The 18692-nt window shown below is 45.2% G+C and overlaps 1 protein-coding gene across 2 annotated transcripts in view; it reads left to right on the top strand.

Annotated features, from left to right (window-relative positions):
• The window catches only part of LOC144732660 (angiomotin-like protein 1), a 32957-nt gene extending 17383 nt beyond the window's left edge, over positions 1-15574 (top strand). For both annotated transcript variants that reach the window (XM_078614192.1, XM_078614193.1), the window contains 7 exons: positions 7097-7242; positions 7818-7967; positions 8392-8582; positions 9183-9278; positions 9852-10117; positions 12979-13266; positions 14926-15574. In XM_078614192.1, coding sequence (XP_078470318.1) covers positions 7097-7242; positions 7818-7967; positions 8392-8582; positions 9183-9278; positions 9852-10117; positions 12979-13266; positions 14926-15038 — 1250 coding nt within the window. In that variant the 3' untranslated portion in view covers positions 15039-15574. The remainder of the gene's footprint in view (positions 1-7096; positions 7243-7817; positions 7968-8391; positions 8583-9182; positions 9279-9851; positions 10118-12978; positions 13267-14925) is intronic.
• Positions 15575-18692: the final 3118 nt, after the last annotated feature.

Raw genomic sequence — 18692 nt, forward strand, 5'->3', positions numbered from 1 at the left:
CAAGTTTTTGGAAATATTTTTGCTTGTCCCTGCTATGTAAGGCAAGGTGATGGTTTTGATTGGAACTTCAGATGGCTCCTTCCTCACGGTTGGGGTGATGGCTTTGCGGATTGTGTAGTCAGAATATCCATTTGCCTTGAGAGCTTGGTGTATGCGTTTGAGTTCACTAGTCAGGTGTTCATGGTCGGAGATACATTGAGCTCTATGGTGTAGCATTTTGATGAGGGAATTCTTCTGGGATGGATGGTGGTGGGAATCAGGTTTTAGGTAGGCGTCAGTATGGGTTACTTTCCTGTAGACAAAGTGGCTCATTGAGCAATCTGGTCTCTTTTTGATTAAGACATCCAAGAAGGGTAGCATTCCATCTTTTTCTACCTCCATGCTGAATTTGATTGCTAGGTGTATGGAATTGATGTGGTTGAGGAATTATTTCAGAGCCGGTTGGCCATGTGGCCAGATGACAAACGTGTCATCCACGTACCTCTTCCACAAGGACGGGCGTAGAGTGGATGCCTGGATGGCGTCCATCTCAAATTTTTCCATGAAAATGTTGGCCACAACCGGAGATAAGGGAGAACCCATTGGGGTGCCTTCAGTTTGTTTGCAGAATGTTCCATCCCAAGTGAAGTATGTATTGGTGAGGCAGTGTCTCACCAGGGCTGGTACATCAGCACTCAGTCCTTGTTGTACCACATCTTCAATTATTGCAATGGTATCTGGCACAGGAACTTTGGTGAACAGAGAAACTACATCGAAACTGACGAGCAAATCACCTGGGGACAGTGAGATGTATTTAATTTACGATACCAGGTGAGCTGAGTTAAGAACAGAAGAGGTGTTCTTACCAGTGAAAGGTCTCCAACAAATATCGGGCCAGTTTGTAGATGGGTGAGCCAGCGGTGGAGATGATGGGATGAAGGGGTGTACCTCCTTTATGGATTTTTGGTAAGCCATATAGTCTGGGTGGTCTACCAGCAGAAGGTTTTAAGGAAAACCGTTTGGTCTGTTTAATTAATGAAGCTGAATCAGTGATGATACTGTTCGTTTTTGTAACGAGGCAGTTGGTGGGATCTCTTTTAATTTTTGTGTAGCTACCATCATTAAGTAGGGCCTGAATTTTGTTATTGTACACGTTTTTTTCCATGATGACCGTGGCATTGCCCTTGTTGGCTGAGAGGATGACGATATCTTCCCTCTTTTTTATTGAAATAACTCCAAGCACTCCTCCTTACGGATGTTGCTGACTGGTATCTTAGCGCTTTTGAGGGTTGCAGCGATTTCAGATCTTGTCACGCCTGCAGCGATGTGTCCCAAACCCTTAAGAGCTACATCGACCTGAGCAATAATGTCATCCACTGGTATGTGTTTGGGGGTGACTGCAAAGTTCAATCCTTTAACCAAAACTAAATTTTGACCATCGAAAATTGGGCTATTACCAGATTGATAACAACCTTGTCAAGGTCTAACTTTTTAATGTGTGGATCTGGTTTTTTATTGGAAAGGAGGTTGAATTTGTAAATTAGATTATCTTTACATTTAGCTGACATTGTAGCTGCTGATGAAGTGGTCATGTAATCTACATGTTCACAATCAGATGTAGATATTTTTTCTGTCAATGTTAAGTGTGATTTCAAGAGTGTCTTATCTACATGATCTAGTTCAGTGCGGAGCAGTCTCATTCTCTCAGATCAGGGCCAAGCTCGCTCTAAACAAAATTCGTTTGGCATTGGAGGATGTGACAGCAGCAGAGATCAGTGTGAATGAGGTAGGTATTACCTTCGAGTCGCAGCATCTCTTCAGAAATGTGAGTGACTCGATCAGATGAGCTTTCTTGTCTCGGAGTTTGTTAAAAGATCTTATGGTTATGTGGAAACCCTCCCCATAGAGGGAGCTAAATTTAGAATTAAAACTGTCGTGACTGCAGGAATTCATATTCTTGGTTCTTTCGGTAAAGTCACGGAGATAGAAAAAATATATATAAATAATAAAATATATGTCAAATGAAAATAATTATTTAAAAAATTCATAAGTTGAAAATAACAGCAAAAACCCACAATAAAAATAGTAAATAAAATTAAAATAATTTTGCGTTGACAAGCTCACCTCCTCCCAAATCACCCATTATTTAGCTCCTGCATTAGCGTGTTGCTTGCGCAGCTCTCGTCCCCTGCCCACTCACTTTGGAACCCTTATAAGCCGTTACATTTGGAGGCTTGCCCCCTCTTTTATCTCCGCCTGATGAACACCGCTTGTGTTGCGATTGTAACGTCATGGGTTTTTTGCTTTTATTTTCAAATTTTTTATTTTACTTAACTATTTTTTTTTAATGTGTTTTTTTGCTTTTCTTATTTTTTTTACGTGACTTTACCAAAAGAACGAAGAATATAATTCCTGCAGTCACGAAAGTTTTAAGTCAAAATTGAACGAATCTTTGTTGATAGCCAGTGGGTTTGCAAAGTACCTTCGTCTTTTTTATTTGTATAATGTTTTCTTTTATTCACTTTATTATTTTTTTTCTATCTATGTGACTTTACCGAAAGAATCAAAGAATATTGAATTTCTTCTATGTTATCATAATTTTGCATACAATTTCCATATGTTGCAAATAGTATGTACTCACATGCTTGATTTGGTTCGTGTGTCCTGAGTGTAGGAGTTTATTTCATCCAAGGAACCGATGCCTTTTTACATGTCTAATATATACATGAAACAACCGGTTTTATGGGATACAACACAAACCATAAGAGGCAATTGATAAATGCTCGTTCTTTATATTCAGTGGGGGAAGGAGTCGAGTAGATAATTTGGCAGGGTAAGCTCTGGCAGCCGGTGCAGCAGAAGTGGAGTGGCTTCGCATGTCCTACCAAGCAGGGGCCGCCGTTGTGAAGCCAAATTGATTTACTGTTTAATGAGCGTTGATGCGGTGCTCATCTATTCATCTGCTGTTTACAGCCCAGAGCTAATGGTGGACAATTCCACATTATTATGGCATGGGTGAGTATACCTATGAAACAGATGTTGACTTCCTCACAGACCGATGCACACTTCAACCAAGACTTGAACTCGCATCCTGCCGATTGCGAGCCACTCGCTCTGCCACTGGTCCACCTGATTGGCCATTATGTAGGACGAGTTGAAGATGCTTAAGTGAGCCTTGCCATGGATGTGGAATGGGGAACACATGCAGGGCTGTCACTTGGCAAACTTGCACACGGTGCAGGTAGTGCTTGTCTTTAATTTGTTTGTTGCTGAGGGCTGGTCCAGTTTATGTTGGTTCCTGAAGCAGCCAAAAATAAAAATGTCACCTGGGGCTGGCTTAGGTTGTAGGTCAAATTAGTGAGAGAATTGGCGGACTTTATTCAAAGGCATTTAAACTTTCATGATTCAGCGTGTACTTGGCCTGATGTGACTGACTCAGTTTCCTGCAGTGTCAGGAAGATGGGTGGGTGTGTCATGAGAACTGTCAAGCAGCCGAATACTGTCTCTGCACAGACTCTTGAGTGCGATGTTGGATGATGTGGACTTTCATTGACCAGTATTAAAAACAAGCAATGCACAGCCTTAATTATTAATCAGCACGGTAGTGCATCGTGAGTTATATACACTTGTACTGGATGCAGGGAATGGTGCTCTGTGCTGTTCCTGATATAATCATGGCTGTAACATCAGAAAACTGCAGAATCTTTTAATAGGTCACACTGTTGGATGACACTCAAGGAGTCTTCCGTATGTATGTTGAACTTATTTCGCACCATACGTAGCCAACCGTGCTAATCGGGAGTGAAAACTAGACCAGAGTTTTCCTGCTTAGGCAATTGTGGCAGGAAAACATTGGTCCAAATTGACCATAGGCCAATAAAAAAAAAAGATTTTACGCAGTGAAAACAGACTTACGTCAGTGTAATTTTGATTTGGTTAAACATCAAGTTCAATGATGACTGTTATGGGTATGGGTAAAGTTCTCTTTTGGGCCAAATGGTGAGCACCTATTCCAAAGCTGATGTATACTTACACATCTCCTTTAGGTTTGTGATACAAGGCCGATGTTTGTGTCCTCAAGGAAGAAATAAAAATATATATATTGTACAGCAACACCCAACTCGATTAATATTTGTACGCATCTGCATTCATGGATGGGTGAATTCATCTCTCGCCCTTATGGCATCGGGTTCCTATTTGTTTCATGTGTGGCTTCTTCAGATATTGGTTTGGATTAGGATCAAGTTTAAAATGTATTTTGTTTAACCAGATAAGACTTCAAGAGACCATGAGAGTCTCACCTGCAAGAGGGACCTGGGGTCACCAAAATTAACAAAGGCAATCAAATAAAACAAAGTACAACAATAAAGCAGCTAGAAATTAGAGGAAAAACTAACTAAATTTGTGCAAAAACAACCAATCTATAGCTCAAAGCATTGATCAATATAAAATTGTAATAATTTCCCGTAGACAAAGATGGTTTGGACAACTATAAAAAAAAAAACCCATCCATAGAAAAATTTAATTACAGAAATGAACGTGGATTTGTGGTGGTTAGTGCATTAACAGACATGGATATATATGAGGTACGCAGCCAGCCTTGTATCAGTGGCAGCTTGTGCGCTGTGTTGTCAGCTTCTTTATTGGCTGGGCACGACACTTTGCTGCGACGAAAAAGACTCTGCACATTCCCGCGTGGACGCATGTGCCTCCAGAGTGAGCCCGGTGTGTGCGCCTGGCATCTGCCAGTGCCCAATTTAGGCCCGGGTATGTAGAAGAGGCAGGATTCCAGCCATACCACGGTCGACACAGGGCAGAGAGCTGGCTGCTGTGACACCACAGTGCGGGCCACGCATTGCCCGCATCGCTCTCCCTGCACCCCGTGGGCCACGCTGTAGCCTGGCCTGCATCTCAAAAAGGATGGATTTCGGCAGGATTTCAAAGGCAGCGACGTTGAAAGTTACACTTGCCAACTTTTATGGCAAGCATGGTATGGTGAATGTGTAACCGTTTTGACGCACAAGTTTGTTGAAAAGGAAAGTTTGGATGTTGTGTTCGCACGATGTCGCAAGATTTTGTTAACGAGTAATGAACACCTGTTATTGTGGAGGCTGCGTTTGGGTAGTGTCTGGCCTTCATTCCGCTGCACTTCGTTCAGTAGCCGCGATGGGTATGGGGGATCTCTTCTTAATCGGGTGACAGCAAGAGCTGTGTCGGTGTTAGGGCTCTTCTCACCACCACCACACGTTGGCTGTGTCGATCACGTGCAGCCAACTGGCACTCGTGCCTCGGTATGTGCACTGTTAATGTTCTTGTTCTGGGGCTAGAAAAGTCTAATGTCATGAAGACGTCGATTTTTTATGTTTGCTGGAAGCCTGTTTTAGCTGTATTTTGTCAGTGCTTGTCAACAGCTTTCCCAGTTTTAATGTGCCTTAAACACATCATCCTAAAGCCCTGAGTGGTTCATGTCATAATGCACCATGTCCACTCATTACCCTGCACAACACCGCTGTCTGATGAGTGGAAACAAATGTTACAGAGCTTGTGTTGCATATGTTTTTGAGGGTGCAAACGGTCTTAAAATAGGTCGCAGTATTTACAAATGAATGCGTCACAGACACCGCTTAGAGATTAGTATGTACATTATGAAGATAGAAAACGCACATAATAATATTGGAATGGTGTAATATTTCCCATATTTAGCACAAATATTTTTACATTAGAGGTTTTAAATGTTGTTCTTGTTATTTAGAGCCATGAGCCCACTGGGGTATGATGCATTTTGCTATAAATTTAGCAGCCTTTTTGAAGAAACACCTGCTTGGCAGCTTCCTTGGCATTTGGAATGCGAGCAAATGCTTTCCACTGGGTCAGTCACTGCTTACGAGCGTCTCATGACCATGAGCAATGGAAATCGGCAGAAGGACAAAAATGTCCTTTATACCATCTCCGCTATGCATTATAATTATAATGGCCTAGATTTAGTAACGTTATTTAAAATAGGTTTCCGTTGACGATCAACATTTTTCCTTAGCACAGCCACTCCACACAGCACAACGGAGTGCCGTGCCAGTCCAGGGCTGCTGTGATTTGTATCAATTTCCGTATATGCGAGATCGCTAATGGAATGGTATGTTCCCCATGTAATAAGGAAGATTTACCCTGTGATGCTAGGCATATTTGTCCGAAAAAAAATGCCACGTATATTTGTTTCGCATATTATTATTTCAAATATGTGATAGTTGAAGTGGATGCTGGTGACCTGCTGGTGGTTGGGCATGGATCTCGATTGGTAGCCGAAGTTCAAACAACAGGTGCCGATATCTCAAGAGGGAAGACACACGTAGCCCTTAGTGGCTTCACCCATCTATAGTTGCACTTTAACAGGTGGTGTGCAATTACAGTGGACCTCTTAGGCGTTAATCGAATAGACATTTAAAAAAAAAAATTGGGTTAATTAAGTTGGTGATGTGCGCCTCTAAAAATGTAGCTAACTTAGCAGTTGTTTTACTCAGATTCTGGAATACTTAAAGAGTTTGTGCTGACAACTTCATCATGGGTTGTGCCTTTGACATCACGGCTGCTTGCCTGAATTGCTCTACTGTGTTAGCGCACACGGAGTTATTGGAGGGTATGTTCCATTATTTTGTTTCTTTTATGAGCTGGGAGTTGGTGTCTCATGGAGCTCTGTGTGCAGGTGCGCCACCCTCTGGAACTAATTTAAAATGCGGACGCCTGCATTGCCACTGGATCATGATGCAGGACCCTAGTACTGTACTACACACAACATGTAAATTATATGTTGCAGCAGACAGTCATGGGAATATGGTCTCCACTGGTATGACCAATGGGAAGAACTAAGAGCAGTTGGTGGAATACTGTGAGGGCAGATCCATAGAGGTCGCGTGTCTACTGCAGCAGCAGCCGCAGATCTGCCATAGGGAGAAGAAAGTGTTGGTAAAGTGCGACGGTGGACTTAGCGGGTTTGGCCATGTTGACATCGTGACCTTGATATGTAGAGTGTACCCTTCTGTTTGCGTTACCTTTATTGAAAAAAAAAAGCCACCCGAGTATGCGCTTGTGAAATATTCACCTTCTCGCTGTATGCCACTTGCAGACAAGGAGACCCTGCTGACCAAGGAGAAGCTGGAGGTGGAGCTTGCGGGGCTTCGCTCGGCTAATGGGGACCAGCGGCGCCACATCGAGCTGCTGAACCAGGCGTTCAGCAGCTCCGAGGCTAAGGCGGCAAAGCTGCAGGAGGAGGTGCGAGTGCCTCTCTCTGTCTCGACCCCCCTCTCTCGCTCCTTGCGAGCCAAGCCGTGATTACTCCACGTGTTGTGCTCATCATCTTCCTGAAGTTAATCCGTAACAAACACGAATCTTAGGTCACCTGCCTGAGTGTCTCACGGTTCAGATTTTACACGTTTGAATATTACTTCGAAATTACCTAATTGTGTAAAACCGCATAATAACGTTATCCCCCACTGAAATCAGCGAATTCCCACTTTCAGTGTTTGTCCTGCTTCATCTGGTACACTTGTATTTAAACTCCTTAGGATTAATTCTGGAGCTATAGATTAAACAGTGGGTTTTTGAGCACGAACACTCAGGGCCCTGTCATTTCATCATGAGCATTGCTTCCGTGTGTTGTGATTTTTACGATATCTACTTTTTTTTTTAAAGAGTGATTGGTTTCGTTTTTATGTGGACAAAGAATGTTAACATCTTGCTTTTGAATTCTTTTGTGAGAATGCATTTGATGATGTAGGTACTTGAAGAGCATGTTTTGCAGGAGTTGCTTCGAAACTGACATTGCGAGCGTGCAATTGCGTGTGTAGCTCAAGAAGAAGCAGTTCTACGTGGATAAAGTGGAGAAGCTGCAGCAGGCACTGTCCCAGCTGCAGGTGGCGTGCGAGAAGAGGGAGCAATTGGAGCGGCGACTGCGCACGCGGCTGGAGCGTGAACTGGAAACTCTGCGTGCACAGCAGGTGCCACACGAAACCATGAACTACAATCAAAACACCTGGGAACCCGTGAATTACAATCACAACACCTGGGAACCAACAAATTACAATCAGAGCCCTTGGTGTGTCCTGCAGTGTGGTAGATGATCACAGTGGGAATGAAGCGAAACAGTCGGTTTCAACATGAGTGCAGGAATCAACGGGAATAGGAAGCATGATAGGCGCGATAGAAGAGTGATAACAAGGCGGCAACTGACCGCCGGGCGAACGAGCGAGTGACTGGAGTGCAGCAGTGGAGTGCTCTCTCCTCAATTGCCCTGTCCTCTTTACGTTGAGCCTACGGTGCTCGATCTGGCCCAAGGTTGCCACAGAAGTGAAATGTCACCATGGTGATGCTCGGGGTGGAGGCCACGGTGAGAAACGTGCACTGTCTCCGTGGCGTGTGCAGCGGCAGGGAGCGCCACCCCCAGGAGCAACGTCGGAGCACGCGGCGCCGGCGCTGATGGAGCTGCTCCGCGAGAAGGAGGAGCGGGTGCTGGCGCTGGAGGCCGACATGATGCGCTGGGAGCAGAAGTACCTGGAGGAGAGCGCCATGCGCCAGTTTGCGATGGACGCAGCCGCAACCGCGGCCACAGAGCGGTGAGAGGCTGTCTAGAAGACGAGCTCCCCCTTCGGCCACAGAAATCTGGGTCTTATATGGCCACTGTGTGTGGATCGTGGTGGCAGAAACAAGACACTGTTAATTTGCATCCTATCAAAGTTATTAAACGATTGTGTACCTTGGGAAAACCTCGCTGAGTCTCAAAACTTTTTCATGAGGGTCCTGCTAGGTTTTTTGCAGTTCGGGGAGACGATTCCTACGCGTTTCCCAATTAAGTAATTTGCGAGTAATTAAAAAAAAAAGGGGCAAATTTGGACTTACACCAAGACACAGTGGCCTACTCTAATTCAAATTACATCACGAGATATTTAGCATCTGCTGCGAAGTAGATGGCGTGAGGCATTTTGCGGTTAATACACACCCACCACATTAATCAGGGTGGCCTGCCAGAATCGAACCGCGAACCTCCGCAACAAGCAGCGAATGCGCTGGCACCGGGCCTGGTCCACCACTAACATTGAAACTGATGATGTAAAATTCGCGTTGCTGGCTCATGGCTCCTCGAGCATCTAAAATGGCAAAAAAAATCGCACGTTGTTAAGTCTGGAAACTTCTAATTCCTGTTTTGTCTTCTTTAGAGACACAACGATTATTGCAAATTCTCCAAATGCAAGTTTCTCGGAGGAGGAGGAGTTCATGTTGGCTAGCCGCCGCTGCCATGACATGGAAGGCAGGTGAGTGGTGTCTGTAGGGTGACATGAGTGGTGAAAAAATAAGAATATGTTTTACCCTTTGTGGCAATAAAACAGGAGTTAAGTTGTTCAAACACCAAATAGGATCCTTTTGCAAGGCACCAAGTCTGCGTTAACCACACATAATTGTGGCAAAACATGCAAACATGCTCTGATAATATATGCATTCTCTGAAAGTGGTTGGCCTACACCAGAGACAGCCTTCTTTATGGCCTAGTCACCAGTGGTAGACGAGAGAACGCCAAAAGGTGACCAGTACAAAGACAATGCAATCATCAGAATACTTAGAGCTCGGGTCGAGCAGTTATATCTATGGGACCGTTTTGCTCGTGCCAAAAATTATTAAAAATACAAGTATAGGTTATACCCTTTCTGGCAATAAAAAAAGGTGTTAAGGTGTTTAAAGACCAAATAAATAACCTATTATTTTTTCATAATTTGTGATACTGGCAAAAGGTCCAGTGGTGTCTCTAGGGTCACATGTGTGGTGTCTATGTTGTGTGCTAATCGTACGGACGTTTTGTGTTGCTAAGCCGTTAATTTTCTCCTTTGTAGGATAAAAAATCTGCACGCTCAGATTATCGAGAAGGATGCCATGATAAAGGTTCTCCAGCAGCGGTCGCGCAAGGAGCAGCAGGGAAAGACGGAGTCGTCTGCAACCTCCCTCCGTCCAGCCAAGTCCGTTCCGTCGATCGCAGCGGCGGCAGCGGCATCGGGGAGCCCCGGTGGTGGTCTGGCCAGTGGCCTTGCCGCCCGGAAGCCGCCCATGGCAGCCAGCCCCTCGCTGGAGGAGCGGCTTGGAGCTCGGACCGGCAGCTTCAGTACGTCATGGCTATGTTTCGTGAGGCCCTCTCGTTCTTCAGGCCTGTTGGATCATTTTCGTCTCATTCAACAATTTGACGCTAAACTTTTTATTCTGTGCTACAACTTCACTTGGACGTATGTCCTTGTCCATTTACGTGTTTGTCTAATAACCACCATGATTGAGTTTTTAAGGTTTCTTTAATTTATTTTTACGGTGAACGATTCAATGTTTCAACGTAATTTGTCCGAACCAATTTTCTGAAAGGAAAAATGTATGTTAGATAATATTACGTTTGTTAGCCTTTTTTGTCGATGCTGCTGTCCACCAGTCGCGACTCCTCACTCTCAGCAATCCGAGTTAAGGCACGGAACGTGGTGCAGAGAGAGAGATAATTGAGGTGGGCGCATGCCACCTCATTTCCCCAAGTTTGCTACCCACTATACTCACTGATTTTTTTTTTTACCGACAGCAGGTGAAGGGAGAAGGGATGGCCATCCAGGATAGAGTTAGGAGAAGTTAACGAGTACATATAGAGACGAGGAAGGTGTACAATTTTATGCAACAAAAAGTTTGTTTGGTGCATGCTGAAAATAAATAAATTATATTTCAAATTCCGCTCACATGGCACCTCCACCAAGCGTTAGCATCGCTAATGCGGCGTGGACGTGACCTTTGCCCAACTTCCAAACATCGCTCTGCACGTTTGGGAGCATAACTTGCAATCTCGACTGAACGCAGCTTTCTTCTGGTGCAAGAGGAGGGGCCAGCGCAGCTGTGGGGGGTGATGCCAATTGCTTCTGAGAGGCAATGGCCATCTTGACAGGGAAAGATGCATCCTGTCACGGTCTACGACTCCAAAGGCGCCCGCCTCTTGGCAGTGTCTCTCCTGCGGGCTCATCGACCACATGCTCGGGCACAACTCCTCTACAAGCTCCTCTACAAGCTCCTCTACAAGCTCCTCTACAAGCTCCTCTACAAGCTCCTCTACAAGCTCCTCTACAAGCTCCTCTACAAGCTCCTCTACAAGCTCCTCTACAAGCTAATCCGGATACCGGGAAGGGAGCACTCTTGATTGCTCGGTCACAATGCTGCAATTGGTTCATTCGATTGCTCCAGCAAAGCGAGATGTGTGCTGCTCTCCAATTCGGGACAGGAATTCCGACAGCAGTGTTCTCTCGCTCGGGGGCTGTATTATCCAATAGGCCACAGTAGGCAATGTGCTTAGGGCCTTGTAAAACTAAAGGGGGCTACAAAAAACATGTTGACCATGTGTTTTTTTTGTTAATATGATAATTAAAATGTAACCAAAATATCTCTTGGAATTATATATTGATATAGCCAGTGTATATACAAAGAGGTGGAGTCATTTAAATGTTGTCTGCGGCACACAGCGCGTTCCCATCGAATTCGGGCACAGACTAAATAATGAACGTATCGGTAATGACATCTGTCCAGCGGCTGGATGAAATACGTGTGAAACAAGCGAGTGACGGCAGCAGTAGTAGTAACATGGGCAGCAGCGCCAACTGTACAAAGTTATCATTGAAGGCCTACGAAACAGAAGTGCCTCGGGCCCACAAGAACCTTAATCTGGTCGTGCCTCCGCTCGGGATACCGCTCATCGTTAGACAACCCTGCCCAAGCCCAGCCCGACGCGCTTGCGTGGGCAAACAAACGAGAGCGTCACCGGCAATGTGCAGCCCTTCCACAGGAGGGCTGCACCATTACACAAAGCGGACAGCTCGACTTCCAATGAATTGGGACATGCTTGGAGGGGAGAGAGTTTTGTTGTGTTTACCCTACTACTAATGAACAGTGGGGATTGTGGGTAGCAAGCTGGGGGGAAGTGAGGTGGCAAGGGCAGGCACGGAGCGCACGCTTCAACTCTGCACCATGTTCTGTGCCTTGATGGGAATTTCTGAGGGTTACGAATCTCTTTAAGTAGACAGCGGCATCAACTAGAATAAACACATTTTTACCAAGGTACAAACCCTTATTTTTTTATTTCCTCTGTTGTGTGATTGTTTTTGACGTGATTTGTATTTGGTCGCTTTGGCTCTGATTTCTCTTTGTTTCATTGTTGTACTTATTTGTTTTGCTGTTCGCATTTACGTGATTTCAGTTCAGTCTTTCAGATGACTCGTCCCGGTCTTTTGACTTTTCACCGTTAAAACAAAATAAACAACAGAAACTTTAATGTTTACCTGTTCTGCATGAGCCCAGATCCTGATTTATATAAGTGAGTTTACTTGGTTCTGTGGCTGAACTCTGCAGGAACAAGGGTCTATTCATAAAGATTTAGGCAGATGGTCCCATTTGCATCGTTTACGTTTTCTGATGCCTGACCACCTGAAAATGAGTGATTGTGTTTGTGACCATGTTTGTATACTTTATACTGTGGGGAGCGGTGGTGCAGCGGTTAGTGCGCTGCACTACAAACCCAGCGACTCGAGTTCGATTTCCATTCACAGACAATGCCAGTGACGATTTGAACTGGTCCTGGGCCTCACCTAGGTCGAATCGGCCTCAAATGAGTACCTGGTATTGTGTATAAACATTGCCATTGGGGACACAAAGGCAGCCGGACATGGTGTTGGCCACCCACCCCCTCGTGTGCGTTGCTGGCTTGGATAGCTGCTCGCTTACAGCATTTGCCCCAACAGTCTGTTGAGGATATACGGGGGATCTTTGTCTTTCTACTTCATAAAGATTGAAGCTTTTTCTGCAAATTACCAAAAAAATTATATTTACTGAATAAAAACAGTGTGATTCATATGGCCATTTCAGCCAGGCGTATCGCCTCATTTTGACAATATGGGGCCATGCGACCCGCGACCCTGCGTGACTCCACGCGACGCTGCCTGTCTTCCGCTACAGGTGGCCTGGTGAGCACCGAGCTGGCAGAGGAAGGCTCCACGGCATCCTTGGGGCTCTCTCCGATGCGGGCGCTGTCCCCTCTGCCGCCGCCGTCGCCACACTTCACGCACGTCAAGTCCAGCAGCAAGGACAGCAGCACGCAGACGGAGCGCGGGGCCCAGGAGGGCAGCTCCAGCCCCCACGTGGATCCTGCTGCAGCGGAGCGCAAGAAGAGCAACACCCTCCCTCGTGGAAGCAAGATGCTTCCCAGCCTCCACATCCTGCGAGTCGACGCCAGGGACCGTGCAGGTCAGCGAGCAGCACGTGGCTCCACTCGGTCGCACAGCGAGAGACTTGGGTATCGTCTTGCAATGCAAATTTCTCCTCGCCTGCATGAGCGTCGAGTGGGACGGTGATTGTCTTTCTCAACGCAGTTGCTGGGTGCGTGTCAAGCGGCCAGTAATAAACAGCACTATCAAAGTTGTAATTTATGGAGTTGACGCGTTTCGTCAATTCAACAAGGTTATATAAGAACTTTGAAAAAGAGGTAATGGAAGGGGATTTATAAGTGGAGCAATGTGAGAGAAGCAAGAAGAAGTGTTATGACCTGCCATGGGGTGAGAGGGGGGGGGGGTGTGTTGTTGTGACCTGCGGTGTGGTGAGTGTCTGGTAGACAGTCCTCAGCATGGGTGGAGGACTCAACGAGCAGTGCTCACAAGAACAGTGAGGCATAGTAGTCGCTATAGAAGAGGGATAAGGTGACTGAAGGTCTCTGGGAAAGTCAAATGAAATAAAAGTTTGTCATGCACAGGATACAGAGAAGTCTAACTGCAATGAAATGCTTACTCACAAGCTCTCCTCTCAAACAGTGCAGCAGCTATAAAAAAAATCTATTTAGGCAATAAGTAGTCAACAAAAAATACTATGCCAATAAAAATAAGAAAAGCAGAAAAAAGAACACTATAAAAAAGTGGTGAGAAATATAATATAATAAGACGTATTCACAGTAGGTACCATTTACACGTATGCGGGGTAAGAGAGATAAAGTAGGATAAGTGTAGAGAGAATAGTGACTTGAGCAATGGGATATAAGTAATAAATAGTAGCAGCAGTCGTGGTGGTTGTGTAGGTGTGTGTGTGAAGAATGTGTGGTAAAGTGTCGTCGGTCAGCGTTCAATTCTGTACGAGATGGTCCAAATCCGCAAAATACCCAATTCCAATTAGCAACATCGACCCCTTGCAAAACTACCGCCATGGTAACCTCTGCGATTAGTGCGATTACTAATTGTATTCATGATTTACATGTGTGGGTGAGAAGTCTGGCAGTTAAATTTTGCATCAAATGGTGTTTTGTGATGAGCGATTTGGGGAGGAGGCCATAGAGGGATGACTGGGATCTGTTTGGGATGGCGATTGTCCAGGTGTACCCTGATATACATTAATGAAATATACGAGGATTCAATATTACATTTGTCATAAATTAACACTTTTTTGAGTTTACGTCTCGTTTGTTTTGGTATTACGGTTATTCTATGTTTTTTTAAATTTTGGTGGAAAAAATGTGAAAATACCTGCAGTAAATGCCACGTTGTCGTTTGTCTGTGCCTGCACCTGGCCTCGCCACTTTTTTAAACAAGCCAAGTAGCCCAAACTATTGTACGTTCCATCTCACTTTGGACTGTACGTACACCCAAGAGGGAGAGGCGGAAGCTCCTGCTGCCCATATTTATGCATGAAAAAAATCTTAGTTTTGTTGAAAAGTGTTATTTTAGTAGGCTTTGTGTCAGAAAATATTTTCTTAGGAACGTGCATCTTAGGATATGCATTTGGGGCCTTATGGGAAAATACGTTTCGATATACATTGCGATTTTTCACTTTGCGTTCATGTTTTCAAGAACTCAACCCAAACGTATATTGAGGTACACCCGTCCATGATTTGTGCCCTTTCCTGCTTGTGTTCCCTTGCAGATATGAAGATGTCAGCTGGTGAGAAGTCACTGGACGGGAGACCACCACTGCCCATGTCAGGGCTGCCCCAGGAAGACCAAATGGATAACGAGATGGTCGAGATTCTGATATAAGACGCTCATTACAGCCTCGGTAGAGAAGCTCACAGCGGATCTTGACAGTTCCGATCTGTTGGTCCAATACATTTCACGTCGCTGTAATTGACATGAAGAAATAAACCGCGTTGGGGGGGGGGGAGACATTCCAGCCCGGGGAGAGATGCGAGCACTTCAGCTGGACACGTTTCTACTGGACACGGCGTTTTTAAACTTTTTGAGGCCTCTTCATTTTTGTAAGTAAAATAAAAAGAAGCCGCTGGCCGGTGAAGACAAACTCAGCCTCTGGTGACCAGTGTTGCTGGAGACTCTCTGGCGCTCGTGCAGAACGCTGGCCGTCACCTGCCGAGCGTGTCAGCAGTAGCAGTCGCACCCCGACGCGTTTCCGGTGGGATGGGGTGCGCACAGTAACCCTCAGGAACGAGGTCTCGGCATCAAGAATTCTGGAGCCCAAGAGTGCATCGCTGTTGAATCTTTTGGAATTTGCATGAAAGTATGCATTTTAGTTCAAGGGATTTGTTGCAAAATAAAATGGTGAGATCTGCACGGTCGAACGAATGCCTTTGTAGGATTTTGTCAGAAGTGACCCATCTTACCCCACCACAAGAGTGCTTTAAATGCCTTGAGCCCAATTGATACTCGTTTGTAGCCATTGCCAAACGCACGTAGAACGCGTATTTAATCTCACTGCTTAATCTATGTGCTGGACAGCACTTTCAGGTTTAAATGTTTATAATTTATTCTTTACACTACCCCTTTTCAGCTGTGCAATTCAGTTGGCTTCAGTGCATTTTGACCCGAAGCTGCCGAGCGAAGCAGCGCATAGTAGGAAGATGAGAAGGGGGAAACATGGGGGTGGGGGGGTGTTTGCCGAGCGCATGGATGAATTGCAGAGAAGCGCGGTGACTGTTCTGCTGACAGACGCCTTCTCAATGGGTGTCAACATAGGCAAGGGCCAGACCCACAATCAGCATTGGCTGGAAAGCTCGGAAAACCGAAATACACGCGGACATTTGGCAATTGCAGTTCAGTAGCCTAAAGAATTCCGTACATGACAATTACTTTGTATTGAAAGTTTGGTGCTGTAACTCTGTACAACGCTAAGTTGCTTCTGATTGTGGAATTTTACAGTAAGACTGGTTCAAATAATTTGTACACTCCCATAGCTTGCGTGCGGATTTTCTACTGCCTGTGTGCACAGCTGAATGTTGAGTGCAGGTGAACTTGAAGCTAAGCTTAAGACAAAACTGTACTTGGTAAACTATGCCCAAATTGCATCTGCCTATACAACTGTGTATATGTATTCTTAGGTTTTTTCGGTAAAGTCACGTAGGTAAAACATTAAAATTAATGAAAGTAAAATAAAACAAAATAAAAAAAAATAAATAAAAATCACGACGTTTCGGAGGCAACACAAGTCTCCGTCATCAGGTGGGACCGTCACAGCCGAATTAGCTGCATCAAGTGAAGCAATGATTCAAGATGTAATCCCTTATAAGCAAGTTGAAGGGAGGTGGAGAGGGGGGGGGGGTTTGGAGAGCTTATCAGACTGTGGTAGCCAATGAATGGAAACGTATTGGGAGGGAGGAGGAGCGGTGATCAAAGACTGCACGTAGTGCTCAACACAATGAATGGACACGTGTCGGGAGGGAGGAGGAGCGGTGATCAAAGACTGCACGTAGTGTTCAACACAATGAATGGAGACGTGTCGGGACGGAGGGTGAGCGGTGATCAAAGACTGCACGTAGTGCTCAACACAATGAATGGAGACGTGTCGGGACGGAGGGTGAGCGGTGATCAAAGACATCACGGAGGGTGAGCGGTGATCAAAGACATCACGTAGTGCTCAACACAATGAATGGAAACGTGTCGGGACGGAGGGTGAGCGGTGATCAAAGACTGCACGTAGTGCTAAACACAATGAATGGAGACGTGTCGGGACGGAGGGTGAGCGGTGATCAAAGAACAATGAAGAGATTACTGTTAAACACTGGGGATGTTAACACTCGGTGAAGTAAATTAAAATAGTGCCTGTCAGATAAGATGGTCCAAAAAGTGTAATTAAGTCTTTTTTGCGTGGTTAATAACATCTTTCCAGTGATTACTAAGTTTGTACCCATCATCACGGTTGAAATTGTGTCTGTGTTTGTATATTTGTATGGCTTCGTGTACAAACCTTTGATGGTAGCCAGTAGGTTTGCAGAGAACCTTGGTATCGGAAAAGACAATTTCATGAGAGCCCACAGAGTTGTAGCAATGATCGGCAACGGCCGAAGAATCAGTTCTGCCGTGTTTCAGATCTGACTTGTGCTCGCGGACACGATCAGAAACATGACGTTTCGTTTCTCCAATGTAGCAATCACCACAAATGCAACTCAATTTGTAGACTCCAGGATACTGTAAGTCAGGAACGACATCCTTCACAGATGGAATCAGATCACGGATTTTATGCACTGTACTGAATCGGACTTGGATCTTATGTTTGTTTAGAATTTTGGAGATCTTTTTGGTCACGCCTGCTATGTATGGTAACGTGATAGTTTTGGTCGGAGTTTCATGTGGTTGTTTCTGTGTGGTGGGAGAGACAGCTTGGCGGATAGTACGGTCAGAGTATCCGTTCATCCTGAGGGCCCGATGTACATGTCTTAATTCATCAGTCAGGTGGTGTTGGTCAGAAATGCCATGGGCTCTGTGGTATAGCGTTTTGATGAGAGAATTCTTTTGTCATGTTTCTGATCGTGTCCGCGAGCACAAGTCAGATCTGAAACACGGCAGAACTGATTCTTCGGCCGTTGCCGATCATTGCTACAACTCTGTGGGCTCTCATGAAATTGTCTTTTCCGATACCAAGGTTCTCTGCAAACCTACTGGCTACCATCAAAGGTTTGTACACGAAGCCATACAAATATACAAACACAGACACAATTTCAACCGTGATGATGGGTACAAACTTAGTAATCACTGGAAAGATGTTATTAACCACGCAAAAAAGACTTAATTACACTTTTTGGACCATCTTATCTGACAGGCACTATTTTAATTTACTTCACCGAGTGTTAACATCCCCAGTGTTTAACAGTAATCTCTTCATTGTTCTTTGATCACCGCTCACCCTCCGTCCCGACACGTCTCCATTCATTGTGTTTAGCACTACGTGCAGTCTTTGATCACCGCTCACCCTCCGTCCCGACACGTTTCCATTCATTGTGTTGAGCACTACGTGATGTCTTTGATCACCGCTCACCCTCCGTCCCGACACGTCTCCATTCATTGTGTTGAGCACTACGTGCAGTCTTTGATCACCGCTCACCCTCCGTCCCGACACGTCTCCATTCATTGTGTTGAACACTACGTGCAGTCTTTGATCACCGCTCCTCCTCCCTCCCGACACGTGTCCATTCATTGTGTTGAGCACTACGTGCAGTCTTTGATCACCGCTCCTCCTCCCTCCCAATACGTTTCCATTCATTGGCTACCACAGTCTGATAAGCTCTCCAAACCCCCCCCCCCCTCTCCACCTCCCTTCAACTTGCTTATAAGGGATTACATCTTGAATCATTGCTTCACTTGATGCAGCTAATTCGGCTGTGACGGTCCCACCTGATGACGGAGACTTGTGTTGCCTCCGAAACGTCGTGATTTTTTATTTTTATTTTGTTTTATTTTACTTTC

Source organism: Lampetra planeri, chromosome 43 (genome assembly GCF_965212315.1).
Source record: "Lampetra planeri chromosome 43, kcLamPlan1.2.h2, whole genome shotgun sequence".
In the NCBI taxonomy this organism is placed as follows: Eukaryota; Metazoa; Chordata; class Hyperoartia; order Petromyzontiformes; family Petromyzontidae; genus Lampetra; species Lampetra planeri.